The following is a 20,430-nucleotide window of genomic DNA, read 5'->3' as shown; positions in this document are numbered from 1 at the left end:
TATTCTTCTTTCGTTTGGCATTTTTTGCGTACATAGAGGTGCAGCGGTTTTCGAAGAGATAGAGATTTCCCAAAATCAGTTCATTTATACTCTCCTACTCGGTGCTTACGAAATTAGTATCACCCGATCGAACAATGCATTTTTTGTATGAATTTCATATATTTTCAATAGCAGAAAAGCATATTATGTTAAGCATCATTCGTAATTTGACTACGCTATTCAATTTTTGTTCAGATAAATTTATATCGCGTTATCTACTATCAAGCATCGGTGGTTCAGTGGTAGAATGCTCGCCTGCCACGCGGGCGGCCCGGGTTCGATTCCCGGCCGATGCATCTGTTTTTTTCATCAAACTTGACAGGAGGGTAGTCTCTAACCTCTATAGGACCATATAATAGACTTAAGCCCGTTTGCAACAGCCGAGAATTCTCTAGAAAATTTACTCGAGAATTCATGCGCCGTGAATTCTCTGTTGAGTTGCGTACAAAATAATCTCTGCCGTTTTCTTGGGAGAATTTTGTAGAGAATTCTCCAGAGAATTGCATGAAATACGGTCAAAAAAAGAGAAAGAGAGAAACGCACGTCGGGCATGCAGTTGTCTTTTTCTAGAATTTTGATTGATCTACACTCACCTCTATGTGAACAAAAAAGAGACAGGTAAATGCCCGATGATCATTTCTCTCTTTCTATCAAAAAGCCAATTTCATGCTGTCATTGCTCAGTCCATGTCTCTATGTCTATGTATAGGACAAATCTATCATTTTTCTAATTCTCAAGATCCGCTCTTCTCCCTCCCTTGCCTCTTTCACTATGTGCGTAGGCACATAGCACTGCATACAAATAAGTATTTACCGACTAGTAAGACCTTAGAACATAGATACATGGAATGGACATTCCAGTGCTAAAAATGAATGTTTTGTAGTACCCTTGAGTATTAACCCATTGTTGAATACTCAAAGGTAGTACAGACATTCAATGTTTTTCTGTCTAGCGCGACACAGTGGCGTTATTTCGAAAAATTTACATACTTCCCTTCTATTCGTACTGACAATTTATGTGACAATAATGTCCGAGTCAACTGTCTCAATTGTGATTGGCGACACTAAGCAATTATCTCACTCCAGTCTTTGGAATGTTTATTTTCCATTCCATATACATATCTATGTTCTAAGAGTAAGACCTAGTATTTTTAGCGAAACGAAAATTCAAGAAATTTCAGATAACCTCCTGTATATCCGAAACGGAGTACAAAGGTTCATAGAATGGAAAATAAACATTCCAAAGACTGGAGTGAGATAATTGCTTAGTGTCGCCCAGTGGCGGCTCGTGGTCATGAGAGCTGAGGAGGCTAATAGTTTTCGAGGAGTGTTGGAACAAACTCTTATCAGTCAATAAAGTATACTTCTTCAACATAATGAAAAGTTGTCAGTTCTAAGATTAATTTTGAATGCAAGAGGATGCTATATGCTCCTTTGACTTGTTATGCCTTTCGATAGATCGCGGTAAATTTTTCAAATCTAAAAACCCCGTTTTGAACCATGAAGTATATTCTGTTTGATGAGAAAATAGTAAATATGGCCAGCAAAATAATTTTTCTCGTTTGATCGATCCAGTAAACCAATCACATTTATCGTACCAAACAACACTGAAACTTCTATTCTGACGATTTTCGGTAGACTTTAGTGTAATTAAATTTTGTGGAGGTCTTGTAAAGGTTTAACAACGTGTACAGTTAATTCTCAATATTCAATTCCATTTTATTTTTTGATCCGTATCAGTACTTACCCCTAACGCCCTAACAAAACAACCTATCTTAACAAGAATATATCACAAATTTCCCGAAGTTCCAGTTCTCCACGAAGTCGTTACATTCAAATTGAAAATTGAAATCATAACAACTACCGCCGGACAACGCCCCTACCGTCGGAGATCAAGCGAATACGGCAGTCGAAGACGGCACGACAGAATCAATGGAGAACAGGGGAGCTGTGCCTCCTCTGGTACATTTTACGGGCGAATATGGTACAGTAAGTCAGCTGAATTCTTGTTCGGCTAGTATGTGAGTCCAGAGAACGTATGCGTGAGTTACACTATCAACGGAAGCAGCAGGCCCAACAGCCTCCGTCCGAATAGGCAGTACTAGGAAATATTCACATTCGACGCGGCGGACGCGTACGCAGCCGGTGGATTGTATGATTGTTATGCTGGATTTTTATGAGCGGAGGACCGAAAAATGAACTAATCTTTATCTGAATATCTAGTTCAGGTGTTCGGAAAATTCATATAGAAATTACTTTCTGAAAATGAGGACATGCCCGAAGTGAATGTATTTTAACTCTAAGCTTTATGAGGAGGCTTAGCCTCCCTTGCCTCCTCTGACGAGCCGCCCTTGGTGTCGCCAATCACAGTTGACTCAGACATCATTGTCATATCAATTTTCAGTACGAATAAAAATAGGTTTGTTATAGGAAAAACTTTATTTCCGGTAATAATCTGGTGTGATAAATAAATCCACCAAAGATTGCACTAAGAAGGATGGCAGTCATAAACTTAAGATGTTTGAAGATAAATTAGATGTTATTCAAGAATCAAGATAGTAAATATACTTTAATATACTATCAAAGAGTAACCAGGTACTCTTTGATACTATATAGAGCGAAATTAGAAAAACTGGAAGACACATGGCTGATACCCATAGTGACTTCATTAAGCAATTTGTTGAAGAGAAAAAGGTTGTAGTAAAATGGATTGCTACTAAAGAGAATGTAGCAGATTATTATGAGTAAACCTTTGCCTTTATATCCACACAAATGCCTCAAAGGCAAATTGCTCTTCTAAGATGTTTTAGATGATTAATTCGTTTGTTTTTCAGATGAATCTTAAGATGTAGAGCGGATGGTCCAATTCAGGCAGAGGAGTGTTAGAAGTAAGCTCCTCCTGAAAACCGATGGACTACAACCAACAATACACCCTTTATGTTTACATGGTCATGAAGGATTTAGATGTCATATTGCTGGAAGTAAAACTCCAGATAAATGACTAAAATCGGTTATATGGATGAAAGCGATCAGCTGACGAAATTCGTGAAGCTCGGTCTATTCTGCCGTAGTATTCGCTAGAGTAAAGCCGGGTCCAGACTATGTAACAAAACAGGTTATATAGCAAAGTTATATAACTTGTTAGAGAAATTCAATTGAAAAAGTTATATAACACTATGTTATACAACATTTTTCTTGCTATATAGCAAATTTTATGTTATCCGTTGGGTGTCGGTAAAGATCAAAGAAAGTAATATAACTTTGTTATAAAACACGCCGCAACTTGTCCACACTTGTGTTATTAAACATTTACTGCAGCGCCAATCTTTCTTTTACTGGTATTGCATCTCGAAATTTCGTGTCTTTTTTGCCTATTTTATGGCCGATTTGATTTATTAGGTATTCGAAATCAGAAATTGTCATCCTTAGGAAACTTCCATCACATTTAATGCCCCCTGTCAATGGGTCTATGTCATCCATTTAGATCCTTCAAAAGAGTTGTTCCACTATAATGTTCCTCTAGCTCTCAACGATGAGATTTCACTCGTCTACAGAAAATCACGCAAGCTGCTGCTGCCAAAATGACATCCTCTACGTTTGAGGACATTTTCAATACTACAGATGCCACTGCTTCCAGATGAGCACTTTTGTTTAGTTTTATTTTGTTGCATAGTCTGGATGTCTCTGCTATTTAATAACAAGTTATTTAACAAAGTTTTATAACACATTAGTTGTATAACTTTGTTAATAAAATGTTTTGTTATAATACATAGTCTGGACCCGGCTTTAGAGTTCTACTAATACACTTAAGAGGTTTTGGAAGTTTAAAGGTGCTAGCTTAGAGCTAATAAAGAAGTTTAAGAGTTTAATATGTTATCACTTAATATACGTGTGTATTGGATGAATTTCCAAATTGACCTATAACACGATAACTCCAACAGAAGGAATACAAATTCCAATTACATCTAAGCAAATTCCGAATTTTGAGAAACTAATAACATCTCTATCAATCTTTACACACTGAAGAAAGAGAACAATTTCATCATATTACCCACCTCTACTTAACCAAGAACATGAAGGAGAGGCACTTTAACTTGTTATATATGTAATGTACTGAAATTCAAACACTTTAAAAACAAAGAAAAGGTTCCATTCACCATTTATGCAGCTCTAGAAAGTATAATGAAACCTGGAAACTACAAAAAATATCATCAAGAACACAAAGCTGCGGCTGTGGGATACTATGTACGTACTATGTAATCATAGCATTCAATGGTGTTGCAGGTGATGATGCGTGTACTGATAAGATTTATTATTATAACAACAATAGTTATAGAACTGAGCCATCATTCCATTTCAAAATTGCTTCGTTGGAACAGATAAGGACCATCATGACTGGAATTCGAACTAAAGCCGTGGGCGACAATGATGTAACGCTGGATATGCTCGTTCATGCGTTTCCAGTAATAGAGTCGTATGTTCAGCATCTGGTCAATAGCTGCATAGTGGCCGGTATGTTTCCTGTGCAGTGGAAGTGCGCTATTGGTATACCGCTTCCGAAAACAGTGGAGCCTACTTCTTTTTCGGATTTGAGGATCATCAGTATTCTGCCACTTTTGTCTAAGGTGTTGGAGAAGGTTTTGTCTGATCAGATTTCGGAGTACGTCAATGACTTCAATTTGCTAGCATCGTACCAGTCTGGCTTTCGCAAGAATCACAGTACTGCTACTACTCTGGCATCGGTCACAGATAAGATATTCCATGATCTTGATCGGGGTTATTCTGTACTTCATATTTTGCTTGATTTTTCGAAGGCATTCGACACGATTAATCATTCCCTTCTGTATGCCAAGCTAAAATATTTTGGTTTCTCTGCCTCAGCTGTTTCTATGATAAGATCTTTCCTAACATTCCGAAGTTTAAGGGTGCTGGTGGACGACAGGTACGCGACACCGAAATCAATCCGGGCAGGCGTTCCGCAGGGTTCCATATTGGGGCCATTGTTGTTTATTATTTATGTGGCTGATCTTTTCTCTTGCTTAGACCACTGCATTGCTGAGGCATTTGCGGACGATGTTCAGTTGATGTTCCGGTTTAGGGGGAGTGAATTGAATTTGGCTTCGGCTAGAGTCAACCAGGACCTTGAAACGATTCTACAAATGTGTAAATCCCATAATCTTTCCATTAACTCTGCGAAGACCAAATGCATTGTTTATTGTAAAAGGAAGGATAGGGATAAAATCAGAGCCAGTTTGGATCTCAGTCTGAACGGGGATAAGTTGGATATAAGTAATAGCGCCAGGAATCTGGGAGTCTTATTTGATGAAGACTTGAGATTTCGGAACCATGTTACCACTTTAGTTAGGTCGGCGTTCTATAAGCTTAGAATTCTCTATTCTGCACGTAAGTATTTGACTTTTCAGATGAGAAAAAATTTATCAGAGGTATTAGTTTTGTCAACTTTCAACTATTGCGACATAATTTATGGCCCTTGTTTGGATGTTTTTCATAAAAGAAGAATTCAGCTTGTGCAGAATTGGTGTTGCAGATTTGTTTTTGGTCTTCGTAAGTTTGATCATGTGTCTAGTAGGATCAAGGATTTGGGTTGGCTGAGGATGGAAAGCAGGGTGAAGCTGCACATGGGATGTTTTGTGTTCAAACCTATGAAGAGTCCCATAGAAAATAGGATCATGAATCATTTGGTTCCTAGATCTGGTGTTCACTCCGTCAACATTAGATACCCGTACAGGTTGACAGTTCCCGCTCATCGAACAGCTGGGTTTCGTAGGTGTTTTTCCTTTAATGCTGCAAAAGTAATGAATACATTTGACACCGATGTTAGAGATTTCACATCGTTTTTTGCATTTAAGTCTCAGCTCAAATCTTTTCTATTTACCAGAGAATAGATATGTATTTTTTCAGATTTTTTTTTTATTTTAGTCGGTGGTAGTGCTCATATTTTCCTTTATGTTTAATTAATGTAGAATGCTATTTTTTTTGCATGGAGATTGTTATCCTCTTTCTTTGAGGCTGTTGGTTGTCTATTTGCTATGTGTGCACTCTATATTTCATTTTTATATTGTAATTTACCATAGGGGAGTCGGCGGAGTTAAGTGTAAGAGTAGTCTTTGAGACTAAACTTCGCTCCGGCGATTCTTCTCGATTTATGTAAGTCGTATAGTTCTTTATTCTTTTCTTGTTAAGTAGTGCCAATAAAGTCGATTTATTATTATTATTATTATTATTATTATATGATGATTCTATGAGTTTTTACCGTTCGCATCGAGGTCTTTATTGTAGAAATGGTTCGCTGATTAGCCGAGCCAGTTTGATGAAGATGTTGAAACAGTTTTCCTAATCCTCATGACATCACAGCATGAAGCTGAATTTCAGAAAGCTACTCAATGTCATATTTGTGAAGGTGTTTTCAAACCTAAGATAAAAAGGTGCGTGATCATAATCATCTTATCCCCGAATAGAATAACCTTGGAGCAGCTCATGAAGGATGTAATGTCGGTACACGTAGATACATAAATTATAAAGATCATCATACTGTACCTTCAGTTTTTCACAACTTGACTAGATATGTTGCACATTTCATCATAGAAGATGTTCGATGTTGCGACCAGAATGGAAAGAAAAGTTGACTTACTGCCGATCACAAAGAAAAAATATAAGTTATAAGTTTCACCAAATATCATAATGATATGATCGAATTTATTTTCGATTCTCTTTAGATTAACAGGCGACACTGACGTCCCATTTGAAGGAGTTTTCTAACCTTGAATCTCAATTTCCTGAAGAACAGTTAAATCTTTTCACACAGAAAGGTTGTAAAGCCGCATGATTATATTGATTCTTTTGAATGGTTCGAGGAAACTTCTCTTCCACCTATTGAGGCATTCTACAATAGATTGGAAGATAAAAAATGTCCTAGCAGAAAATATATGAGAGCTAAACTTGTATGAAACAAATTCGAATGCAAGGACTCAGGTGAATACTCGGATATCTACAGGGTGTTTCATCATAAACTTGACAAACGTATATGGTGGGTAAATGACACCGGGAGAATCACTTTTGCCTTATGACATTTACCCCGTATCGACGCATTAACGAGATATAGGGTGTTCAACGTCGTATTTGAACAATATTCTGATGAATGTGGTCAGTTATGTATAAACCTCAAAGTAACGGTTTCTGGTCACATCGGAGTATTTTTGATTGCTCAATTCAGAAAAGATGAAGAACTCAAACGCGGAAAACCTTCAATGTTCGTGATTTTTTTTTTCGGTTGCCAAATTGAATTTCATTTTCTGAATGAACACAATTTTCGAACAATTTCTGTAAAGAAATTCTATAAATCGAACACAACTTTTTTTTACATGTCTACAGCGAAAATGGAAACAGAATCGAAAAATATCAAACCGTTTCTTTACTGCAGCCGTCCAAATATCTCGTAGGAACCTCTAACTTTAAAAAAAAAAAAACTGGTTGGGCTTTGAGGCCCAAAATTTTTAAATTGAGCTGTCGAAACATTTCAGATGGTTATATGAAATTATCACAAAAAAAAATTTTTTGATTAAACTATGTTGGGAGTCGAACTCGCGATTTTGTGGTATTACCCTCACCTGTGGAATAAATCGAAACTAATCGAAGGATATGAATTTTCGCATATTACATTTTTTCATCGATCTCGCATACCTACATGAAAGTAAGTACTCTCCTGTTTATTGGCCCAAGCTACGTCACTGTAGTTGCCAATTTCCTCAGTTCTGGAGGAGTGTTACTGATATCGCTATCGCTATCATTATCCATACTAATTATTATGAAAGAATATTCAAACCGCGTTCGTAATTCAATTGAAGCACTTGTGTTTCGCGAGAAATTATTTTGACAATAGCAAATAAAGGCGGAAACACATGATTAAAACGCGACGCGACCCGATGAAACGTGATGCGTGTTGAGTCGAATGAAATGTATTGTTTTCTATAGACCAGAATCATACTATGAACATCCGACGCGACGCCACGCGCGTTCAATTCACCCGTTCCAGACGCGTCAGCGTCGCGTGTTAAAATTGTGTTTCCGCCTTTACAGTTGCTATGCCAAGCACTTATGTTTTTATTGAATATCTGATTCATGAGAATGTCTTGATCGTCGTTCCCGTACCTGACAGCCGGACGCAAAGAATTTGCAGTCAAAAAGTATTTGCCTTCAAAAATATTCTTTTTTTTTAATAAGGATAAGACCTATTCATATGATTTTGTGCAAATCTATTGGTTTATTCCACAAAGAATATTTCAGCAAGAAAGACCTGATGAATTTGATTTATTCGTAACCATAGTTCATGATACACCGAAACGTAAGGTGGTATAAGAAGGGATAGATTTTTTCGGCGTTTTTTAAGAGCAGCCTGCGTGATATGTTTGAGGATTATTCACTCATTCTGGGATATCCTGTATATGCATATTGAGGTTGGTAGACACCTTAAATTAAAGGCCTTAATTGCCAGATCAAAATTGCGGAAATTTTGGTCAGGCATTACTTTTTCCCATAGACATATTAAACACATGGACACGGCGTAGAGAGAGAGGGGGTGCGGCCGAAATAAGATAGAGCTAGTATGGGCAAAACATTCGTTTGCACTTTGTATTCATCGAAATTTTCAGAATTTTCTCATCAATTTTAGATCAACTTTGAATGTCGTATCCTTTTTCTATTATGAAAGTAATAATGGTATCCTCGTAGAGTGCAATTAATAGTACGAAATGAGTTGAAAAGACAGATAAAGTGAAATTTCACAGGTATAGTAACTTCGAATGTATTAATCGATTTATTATATCATAGTTGAATTATTCATTTCAAATCAATAAATGTATGTCAATTCTTTTCTCATCTAGATAAAATAATACTCAAGAAGCACTTGAGATTAGAAGAGAAAATTAGTATGCTGATTGTAATGTCTATTTTTCAACCTTTTGATCAATATTGATCAATGAAATATTTTTTCAGATATTGAACCAACAAGAAATCAGAATATTGTGTTGGCTAAAAATGTGCTCAATTGTTTTTATTCAAATCAATTTATTCACAAACTTTTCATGAATTTATCTGTTTTATTTTCCGAGGAATAGTTGCCGAAAGCAAAAATTGTGCTCTTTAGTTCTAATAGGATCATTAAACGCAATCTAAATTATACTAATATTCCTTCAATTTTTTATATTCGATTATAGGTACTTGTTTTTATCTCTAACGGGCGCCAATATGCAAATACAGCTCGGAAATTAATACCTAAATTGAAAGAATTCTGTTTATAATCAATTATCGAAATATTTCTAAGCAAACACCATTTCTAATTTTCCCTATATAAAAAAAATCGAAATAAATCGTATGCGCTTAGCGCTAAGGCGTTCTAAGGAACGTTTTCTTGCCCATACTAGCTCCATCTCATGTTGGCCGCACTCGTGGCTATTGAAACTCACTGGAAGGGCGCGTCCATGTGTTTTATAGGTCTATGCTTTTTCCTCATGTTGTTCCTTCAATGTTTTCTATGATTGCATCCCACAAAAATAATATGAAAAGAAAAACGTGATATACTCATGATAGTAAAAGTTAAGTATAAGCCACAATTTTTCCGATTTATTTCTATTGGTGTGCAAATTTTCATTTTCAGTCAAAACTGACAATTGAGAATGTGTTCGCTACTCGTATAAACCGCAAGAGAACCCAATAAAATGTGACTGAGATTATCTTCATTTCAGTTGGTAGGTAGCAATGCTGATAACGTGATAAATTGTATTGTGCATATCGAACTCAGGAAATGAGTTCTTACTTCGATTAGAATAATAGGAAGCAATCATTATCTTTCATTTACTTTCAATGAACTAGGTATAATTCCTCGTTTATTACTTCGAAAATGTGTCTCAAAATTATTTCATTCGTGGGCATTTGCATTTTATTTCAGTCTGGTGAGTCAAAGTTTTTAATTTTCTCATATAACAACTACAGGTATACCATTGAGTTAAGTTATTACGGCTGAATCAGAAGACTGGAATTTATTCATAGTATGAAAATATCAGATTCATATGATATGTCTATTATTACAAATATTCAGCAATTTCTTCACTTCGGTTGATTTGTCATTCATACAGCGGAAAAAAGATATGCAAGAATGATATTACAAAGCATATCACATGAAGATATGGAAAAAACAGATCCATGGCTTTCGCGGATGTGAATATTAACAAATTTTTAGTTTCGAGAACTAGGACCGTCCCTAGGTCGTATGGTAGGCGCAAGGATTAGGTAGGTATGGGGCGGCATTTTGAGCTTGTTCAAGAAAAAATCAACATGAGAAGAAATTCGAAGAATTCATAAATGCAATTCTGTCTGTAACAAGAGGAATACCGAGAAATTTATGTACCTAGTATTCTGCAGCGGCAATAGAAGAACTTTCAAGTGTTGAGAAAATATTTTATTTCCATATTCCTTATCGGTATTCGAACGAAAAGAATATTCAACCAATAAAAAGGCTTTCCAACATGAATATTTTCTTCTTTTGTTATGATCTTTCAAACTACAGAAGTTATTCAAAAATTTTGGTGACCAGATATTAAGCTGCTTCGGGACTTTCAAGGCCTACTGGGATGTGAATCATTTTTGAATGGACTATATCTGGTTTTTTTAGAAGCGGCTAATTGTGAAAAGAAACAATTAGCTTTTATAAAATACATAGTAAGTACTCCGATATACGAGGATATATTGAAAAATTCTTAGCGTATAGAACCAAACAAAATTTCAATGTCAAAATATTTTATTCCTCAACATATTCTCATCTTAATTGGATACATTTATTTCAGCGAACCTGCAACGTCTCTAGACCTTTCAAAAAAAAATGTTTCTTCTTGCTCTGCAAACCAGACCTCCACAGCTTTTATTACCTCCTCGTTGGAAGAAAATTTACGACCTCTTAAACTTTTTTTCAGTTGAGAAAAGAGATGATAGTCAGATGGTGCCAAATCTGGTGCCTAAGAGGGGTGTTCTAGTAATTTAAATCACGAATCTTTTGCGTGTCAACATAAGATTTGTATGCAGGGGCGTTGTCCTACAAAAACAAAACACCTTTGTATAGCTTTCAGCGTCTTTTCTCTTCATTTTTTTCCCGTAAAGTGGTCAGTAATGTCGAATAGTAATCTCCGGTTATTGTTCTACCCTTATTCTAAAAGTCGATCATGATTACTACCTGGCAATTCCAAAAAACTGAAGCAAGAACTTTTCCAGCAGATTTTTGGACACGAAACTTCTTAGGTCTTGGGGAACCAGAGTGTCGCCATTCCATCGATTGTTGCTTTGTTTTTGGTCGTAGAAATGTACCCAAGTCTCATCCATAGTAACAATTCGGTTTAAGAAGTCTACATCGTTTTCGAGCACAGATCGAACGCGATGCTTCTACCCTTCCACGCTCTCGGTCAACATTCAAACATTTGGGGATCCATTTTACAGCAATTTTTCTCATGTCCAAATTGACGTGAACTATATGATGAACCATAGCCTACTAGAAGTTCAAATTACTAATTCTAGTAGGCTATGGATGAACGCGTTCGTATTAAATATTCAGTGCTTCAGATATCCATTTCAGCCCAATTCGACGGTCTGATAAAATCATGTCATCGATATTTTCGGGGACTGACACAGGAATTGGCCTTCCCGATCGGTCATCATCTTCAATGGAAAATTTACCTCTTTTGAAGCTTGCAGTCCAATTTTTCTCGGTCGCATACGAAGGAGATTGTTCTCCAAAGGTATTAAGCATATCTTCGTAAATCTGCTTACCTCTTCTTCTTCCTTTCCTTTTCCCACCTATGTGGGGTCGGGTCTACTTGTCAATTTGCGCCAGATCTCACGGTTCTGGGTTGTCTCAGCCGTGGTGTTTAGGGTTCGTAGGTCCTTTTGGATTGTAGACCACCATGTGGATTTTGGTCTGCCTCTCCCTCTTGGTGTTTCGGGAAGATTTCGGGCAATGTTGACGACATAGTTCATTCCTCTTCTCTGCGTGTGCCCATACCACCTTAATCTATTTTCGAGAGGTTTGTCTTGGATTCGGGCGACTTTGAAGTTTCCGCGGATGTATTCATTGCTGATCCAGTCTATTCTCGTGACACCGCCAGCCCAGCGCAGCATTTTCATCTCGTTGACATGCAGGGTTTGCTCGTGGCATTTTTTCATGGCCCAGCATTCGGATCCGTAAAGCATAGCTGGTCTCACTGCTGTTTTATATACTTTGCCTTTTGTTTTAATCGGCATGCGGCTATCACATAGGACTCCAGACAGACCCCGCCACTTAAGCCATGCTGTTTGTGATCTATGGCAGACAACCGCTTCTATTTCAGCATCTGATGTTATAATAGATATTTGAATTTATCACTTTGGGAAGAGGGATGGCATTTCTGTAGATTTCTGCGTCTTAAGGTTCAGCTGTAGACGCAAACTAACAGTACATATATTCAGTTTTACTGAGCTGAACTACTAACTCTGGTCCAGGACGTAAGCTGTCTTTGCATCTCTTCTGCTGATTTAGTGGAAAGCGCAATGTCATCGTCATATAGCATGCACCATGGAAGGAGCATCTGTAGATGTCTAGTTAAGTAGTCCATTACTAGATTAAATAAGAGAGAGCTGAGGCCTCACCCTTGATGTACACCAACCTATACTTCGAATGGTTCGCTGACACCTGCTGGTGTTTTGACTTGTGTTTTACAGTTAAGGTACATACCTATTATTATGTGTGTGTATTTTTCCGGGACGTTGTGTGCCCGTAACGCTTGCCAAACCAGTTTCCGTGGAACTCTATCAAACGCCTTCTCTAAATCAATAAAGATCAAATGCAAGTCCTCTTGATTGATTTTGTGTTTTTCCATAAGTATTCGTAAGGCCTGGATAGCATCCGAAGTAGATTTTTCAGCAGTAAAACCAAATTGGTTCTCCGACAAAGTGGTCTGCTGTAGGAGTCTTGCACCGATGATTCGCTCCCATATCTTAAGGGTGTGCGACGTTAGCTTGATTCCCCTATAGTTAGCACATTGGCCAACATCTCCTTTTAAAAAATGGGATTATGTAGCTTTCCCGCCATGAGCGCGGTATGGAACCATCTGTGAGAATGAAATTGAAAAGTTTGGTAAGCCAGGAGATGGCAGTATCCCCAAGCATTTTCCAGATTTCAGCTGGTACCTCATCTGGGCCCACTGCCTTCTTGTTCTTCATCTTCCTCACCGCCCATCTCATTTTCGCTTCGCTGACGGCTTGAATCGGTCCCGATCTCGGCTCTAAACCCGGCAGGTCTACACCTCATTTGAGAACTCATCAAAGTACTCCAACGAGCCCTGATAGCGTCGTTAGATGTGAGTAGGTTTCCTGTTTTATCTTTTATGTATTTATTATTGTTAATGTCTAAGGTATTTCCAAAACGTTGTTTGGCAAATTTGAAAATTTCAGTATCATCTTTGGCACCTTCGATTTTGTCATAAAAACAGTTTCTTGATACAGCTCTTTCTTGAGCAACAGTTTTCTTGGTTGTTGTTTTCGCACTCTTATTGCGTTCGTGATCATCATCTGGTGCTTTGCCAGGTCTTAAAGGCTTCTTTTTTGTTTTGAATTGCTGTATTTTATGGGTTCATTCCACCATGTCGGGTCCTTATCTTTTATAATGCCTTTTGATACGCCTAAATTTTCTTTCGCTTCTGTTATGCAGTATTGTTCAAATTTCGACCACATGTCGGTGCAGTTCTGGTATTCGTTTTCAAAATCGTTCTCTAGATAGTCGTGTAAAGAGTTTAGAAAGAGGGCGCCCTTATCACCCTTCAGGTTGAACCATTTTATTCTTTCTGTGTTATCTTGTGCTTGTTTAATAGGTTTAGGCATTTTAAATTTTGTTACTAATATTCTGTGTTGTGAAGTTAAGGATTTGCCAGGTATGACTTTGTAGTCTTTAAAGCAATGACGAAGTTCCTTGTCGGCCTATAAGTAGTCAATCTGTGAGAGTTTACCACCACTTTTGTACGTTATCAAATGTTCGTCTTTCTTTTTAAAATGTTAGCTTAAAATTATTTGATTGTGTCTGATTGCAAAATTTAGAGTTTCGGTGCCCTGTTGATTTACCTCCCCGTATCCAAAACCTCCATGTACCTCTCCATAATCATCTGAAGCGGTACCTATATGCCCATTGAGGTCCCCACCGATAATCTTATGTTCGTCTGATTTTATTGACATTAAGAGATCATCAAAATCCTCCCAGAAGGCGGTATTTTCCTCTGAGGTACAGCCTGTTTGCGGGGCATATGCAGATATTAATCGGTGGTTGGTCATCAAGTGCAATTTTGACGGCAATGAGACGATCCGATTTTCTTTCAACGTTTATGAGTCTGTCTTTAAGGGTGTCGGTCAGTATGATGGCCACGCCATTTCGCTTCGCATCTACACCTTGGTATATAAGTTTGTATCCCAATCCAATATCTTTCGACCTCGAACCCTTCCACTTTGTCTTCTGAACGCAACAAGCATAATTGTTTCTTCTCTTAAGGATTTCGCTCAGCTCACTACTTCGTCCAGTTAGGGACCCTATGTTCCAAGTGGGGATCCTTATGGTGTCAATAACACGGGTTTGCATGTATTTCTTTCGTGTTCTATCTTTTGCGGGGTACACCCACTAGGGTGTAAAGAAAAAAGAAGATTATACTAATAATCTTCTTTTGTCGCATCTGTCGCTAACTCATCCACTTGTGCGTCGCTTTCGGGGTACGCCCTAACATGTGATCGGGTTCTTTTATTTGGCTTTTTCATGACAAGGAGAATTTTATTATGGCTTGAAGTTATACGGCCGGCTGCCGCCTGACGCCAAGGCAGTAACTCTTCTGAAGAGCTTTGGTGCCGCACTTGGACTCATGGCTCTTCCGCCGCCAACCATATTACGCTGTCCTGCCTGACAGTGTAGACCCAGTGGAACCTTCGTCCTCAATACGTGAGGTCAGCTTCCATTGGGTTTTGCCTCTTTCGCTTGCTCCGCCGTTCTAGTAGTCCCTGTCTGAACTCTGCCTTCACCGTGTTCCGGCCTACTGAAACAAAAGATGCACACCCCCGCGCCAAGGACGTGCCAGACAGGTATTACCTCAGTGGAGGGCAGGGAAGGTGTCCCTGTCCCCCTGAGGCCGGGTTAGTGGACCGTATTGGACCGCGACCAAAGGCAAATCTGCTTACCTCTTAACCCTTTTAAAAACAGGTACTTGATGACGGCTCGATACTCCAATTTTTCGATTTTCACAATTTCGGGGGACATCTTCTTTCTATTAATTTATTGCGTTTACTTTTTTGACCTCAAACTTATTGTCCGTTGCTATGGTAAGGCAATATTTTTTTTTATGCATGGAACTGGTCTAGGCTAACTAGATATCAATACATCATCGTACACATACTCTACTACATAACACTGGATTATGTGAGCTATCTGAAAACAGAAGAAACAAATAATGGCTGAAATGGAAGGAAAAATGGCAACTCATTGTCAACTCTGCAATACACATATGTATGTATATCCCTCAATTAATTTCATGATAAAGTTTATTACACACCAAATTCTTAGCAGAATCTTGAGAAAGTGGAAGTTAGTCCATATTGGATGGCTTCTTCAGGTGCCTAAGTATAAGTAAATCCAAAAAGGTAGTTATAATGTTATATTCCATTTAAGAATGATTGACATCTCGGGTGGCTATGGAAAATCGAATTGCTACTTCACACCGGTAACAGAAAAAAAGGAGATGAGAGCCGGCATATAGGAAAGGAAAAAAAAGAATTGGAAAAAATCAGTGCTCTATCTTTCCTAGCAAATGGGGGATTTTATTAAATCTAAAGAAGCTTGCAATTTCACTGAAAATTACCAACCGACTCAAAATCGATCACCTCCCTTTAATCTTACTAAAAATGGCACTAAAGGAAGCTATAATCTTTAAGGCATTTCGAATTCGATTATGAAACTGGACTTAAACTAATAAAGAAAGTTTGAGTTTGATCATGAAACTCGCCGTTCGAATCTAAGTGATTTTTAGGAGTGAGTTCTTAACAACTGTATGTCCAAATTTATTTTAGCCTTTGATCATCCTGAGTCTACTGTTGATTTATGAATTGTTTTTCACAGTGTCTTCGTTATTGTGTTCTGACAATTCCGTCAAAGGAGTCATCAATTGTAGCAACGGTGACATTTGTTTTCGGCATGTAGATAACCTAACAAGTAAGTACCTAACTAAAATAATTAATTCATTTGACGAATAACGAACATCCTCGAACGAAAAAATAAGATGTAGTAGCCAAGAAAAAAGTTCCTTGTCAGATCTTGTATACACGGAAAAGAGAATCTAACCTTTATTTTACATAGATGTGGAGAAGTGAACAACGAAGGAAAGAAGAACAGCCTACTCTCCTGCGCTGTGTCACGAACTAAGTCTCCATCTGTTACTGTATTTTCCTCATCTTCACCGAAAATAGGCATATCGTGCGCCCACTCAAGGTTAAAGCTTAGAACATAAATACATGGAATGGACATTGACGTGCAATGAATGTATTTGTTGTGGTACAAACATTCGATTCTTCTCTGTCTAGCGCGACACTACGGCAGTGGCGTAAAATAAATAAATTTATATAGCTCCTACCTTTTTTTACGGAAAATTGACTTGACAATGATGTCAGATTCAACTATCTCAATTGTGATTGGCGACACTAAGCAACTATCTCACTCCAGTCTTTGGACAACAACAAATGTTTATTTTCCATTCCTTGTATCTATGTTCCAAGGGTTAAAGTGGATATTTGGAGCATGTAGGCGGTAGTTCAGGAGCTACAATCAGAGTAGTTTATGTCCAGGGGTGGTAACCATCTCCCATATCTCTGTAGATATTTTGAAACATTTCGGGGATAATAAATGTAATCCGCGGTTAATCAATTGGTCTTTTTCTAGGACGTCTAATTCATTTACGACATTTACACAACTACCTACTATACTAATTTATATACAAGGACTTACTCTAATTTATTCACTTCTTCTTCTTCGTGTGCCATCTCCGTCAATGGAGGTTGGATATCATCATGGCATATTCCTCTCTGTTTCCGGCGGTTCTTATGAGATGTTCCAAATTTAGACCAGTACACTGTCGTATATTTCTCAAGAATAACAGTTTCTTTCTTCCCAGCCCGCGCTTCCCCTCGATTTTTCCCTTGATAATGAGTTGAGCGTATCGGTATTTGTTGTTTCAAAAGATGTGTCCTAGATACGATGTTTTACGGATCTTCATAAGTTTGAAAAGCTCACGTTCGATCCCCAACCTGCGCAATACTTCTTCGTTTGTTGTGTGTGATGTCCATGGTATCTTGAAGATTCTACGACATGTCCACATCTCAAAAGATTCCAATTATTATTTGATTTCTAAATGACCTTCCTTTTTGATTTTAATTTCACCTCACTTGTTTCTATTTTTTTACAGTTGTGTTTTTTTTCATTACTTTCAAGTTAGAGTTTATAGGTTATAAATGTACCTCAACTCTGTAACCTGGTTTAATAATAATAATAATAATAATAGATAGAAATAGATTCTTCACCAAGAATTGGCACTAAAACACCAACTTCTAAGTTCGAAAAAGGTTCCTTATTACAATTACCATCCGGATGCTGTGTTGGAAAATGAACATCACAAGCTCTACTGGGATCGCACGGTTCTGACAGACCGGAAAATAACCCACAATAGACCAGACCTCATATTGCTCAATAAGGATGAGGACAGAGCACTATTCATCGATGTGGCGATTCCAAATAATAACAATTTTCTAGATAGGCACACTGAAAAAATTTCAAAATACAGAGATCTAGAGGAACAAACCAGACAAGACAGTGGAAGCTGAAAGATATCAAGACCATCCCTATTGTCATTTCATCTACAGGCCTGATACCGAAGAAACTACTGGAGAACTTGAGGAAACTTCAGTTGGACGAAAATATCTATAGAGTCATGCAGAAGGCGGTACTGCTCGGAACGGCGAGAACTGTACGCAGGGCCGTCGCTAGGGGGTAGGCAGGGTAGGCGGCCGCCTAGGGCGCTAGGATTAAGGGGGGGCATTTTGAGCTTAGACAAGAAAAAAATCAACTTATATACCGAATGAAAATAAATGCAGTTCAGTTAGCAACAAGAAGAATACCGAGAAATTTATCTAGGCGCGGACTCACTGATAAACGCAATATGCAGGGGCAATAAAAACCATCAAAGGTGCCGCATTCGCATTCTTCTCATAAATATCCCTTACAGCCTGTATGTTCCGCACTGTAGTGACCACTGTTTTGAGAGTTATTCATGTTATAACTTATGAAACTTTTCGGCTTCGCTTTGATAAATATGGCCGACTAGTGTTATTGTGTTTTTGGGGCGGCTTCTTTCACATTTCGGACATTATTTTCGTTTTCAATTCTCCAATCAGAATTCAAAATGTTGATTTCGGGGTGGAATGTGAAAGATTTCAGAAAGTATTTTATTTCCATATTAACATTCAGTATTCCTACGAAAAGAGAGGAAAATTTCACAGTTAATTTCTGGAATAAATCAATTATATCATTTATTGTCATTGCTTTTACAAACTAAATTATCAATTTGAAGAGCTCTATAACTCGGTATTTTTCAAGCATTGTTTCGGCACCGGGTAACAGGATAGAAATTTATAGAAAATCCTCAATAATGATTCTTATATATTTAATATTTCTTCGTAATACCTTCACAACTCAGGGAATACTTTTGGACCCTATGGTTTAAAGAAAAATATCTATAGTTCGATGATTTTTCAGAATTTAATATGAATGTTTTCAATACATAACTGTTCCTAATCCAATATAACTCCGCTCTCATTTTTTTTTCATTTTTTGCTCATAGCTGATAGCTGAATGGGTTCAGGAATTAGGATCCAAATAGGGAAAAAGGAATTACAACCTGAAAGGAATGTCATTTTGTGGAAATATTTTGCCGATAAAAATGCTCTCTATGAATATTTTTTCAATTTTGTTGTGTGTTCTCTCAAAGGGGTAAAACTTGAAAACACTATTCCATTTTCATCTAGATCTTTTCAAATTTTCTCAATTTGATATTATGTGTTAAAAAGAAAACGATTCATTGCAAATGTTTTATGACTTTTGTATAATGCCCGTAAAAGCAATATTCCCATAACAAAAATAAAATACGACGTTTGAGCATAAACGGCTGGAATTAAAAAATCTATCATACAGTTGTAAAGTCGCTCTGATATCTATTGTAGCCTTCTTATTGGTAGATTCACACAAAAATGTGAGTTCTTCAACTCTCCAACACTTAAGAGAAAAAAATGATAAGTATTTTTTTTATTTCTTATACAGCTTGAAACATTTCGCAGAAAAAGCTTTATTAGTTGAAAATACCCCCTCGATGTTCGCAGAGGCATCACCTCTTACAATATTTCGCAAATACACAACCTGTATATATTATTCATCTTTTATCAATACTAAAAGTATTATGGATTTTTCTACTATAATTCGAGAGTATGCTGATTTTTGTTTTTGATTATGTATCCATTGCTGATTGAATTTTTCAGAAAAGATGCAATTTTTTCATACTCAGTTTACGTAATTCGTCAAAATTTATTTAGGGCGCCAATTTGGAGCTTTGCCTAGGGCGCCAGTTTGGCTTGCGACGGCCCTGACTGTACGCAAATACATGGGGAATGCAGAGGAACACTGTCTGCTCCGACAGGAAGTGCGGGTGGAGCAGGAATCCAACCTAAAGCAGGGACATGGGCGCCCGCAGAAATTTTTCTCAGGGGGGGCAAAATATCATCTACGATTAGTTTCACTGAAAGAAAAATTTCTCTAACGGTGTCTATTGAAAAATTTCCAAAAAGATGGAATCGATTAAATGATCGTCAAGACCGAACGGCTACATCGAGCTCCATAAAATCTTCAGATTTTCAACTAGAGGAGTTGCTCTTTCAGGAAATGTATCACATTTCCATCATCTACGGTTAGTTTTATTGAGAGAAAAATTACTTCAACGGTAACTGTCGAAAAATTTCCGAAAAGATGGAATCAATTAAATGATCGTCAAGACCGAACGGCTTCATCGAGCTCCATAAAATCTTCAGATTTTTAACTAGAGGAGTTGCTCTTTCAGAATATGTATCACATATCCATTTACGGTTAGTTTTATTAAAAAAAAAATTACTCTAACGGTGACTATCGAAAAATTTCCAAAAAGATAGAATCAATTAAATCAGGGTTTCTTAACCTTTTTCTAGCTATGAACCCCTTTCAATATTTCGCAGAGCTCACGGACCCTGTCTGAAA

General features: G+C 37.5%; 2 protein-coding genes and 1 non-coding gene across 3 annotated transcripts; 1 reads left to right on the top strand and 2 right to left on the bottom strand.

Annotated features, from left to right (window-relative positions):
- Positions 1-264: 264 nt before the first annotated feature.
- Positions 265-335, top strand: Trnag-gcc. Its single transcript has one exon. It is a non-coding gene; the product is annotated as a tRNA-Gly (tRNA).
- Positions 336-11,803: 11,468 nt separating this feature from the next.
- LOC123306651 lies at positions 11,804-12,389 on the bottom strand. The gene has a single exon (XM_044888748.1). It carries the CDS (start codon positions 12,339-12,341, stop codon positions 11,898-11,900), a length of 444 nt encoding a protein of 147 aa, XP_044744683.1. The 5' UTR covers positions 12,342-12,389; the 3' UTR covers positions 11,804-11,897.
- Positions 12,390-14,313: 1,924 nt separating this feature from the next.
- Positions 14,314-14,700, bottom strand: LOC123307055. The gene has a single exon (XM_044889258.1). The coding sequence runs from the start codon at positions 14,698-14,700 to the stop codon at positions 14,314-14,316; it is 387 nt and encodes a 128-aa protein (XP_044745193.1).
- Between the last annotated feature and the right edge of the window lie 5,730 nt (positions 14,701-20,430).

Source organism: Coccinella septempunctata, chromosome 2 (assembly GCF_907165205.1).
Source record: "Coccinella septempunctata chromosome 2, icCocSept1.1, whole genome shotgun sequence".
Taxonomy (NCBI): Eukaryota; Metazoa; Arthropoda; class Insecta; order Coleoptera; family Coccinellidae; genus Coccinella; species Coccinella septempunctata.
The sequence above is the reverse complement of the archived record's forward strand: the minus strand, read 5'-3'. Positions and strand labels throughout refer to the sequence as shown.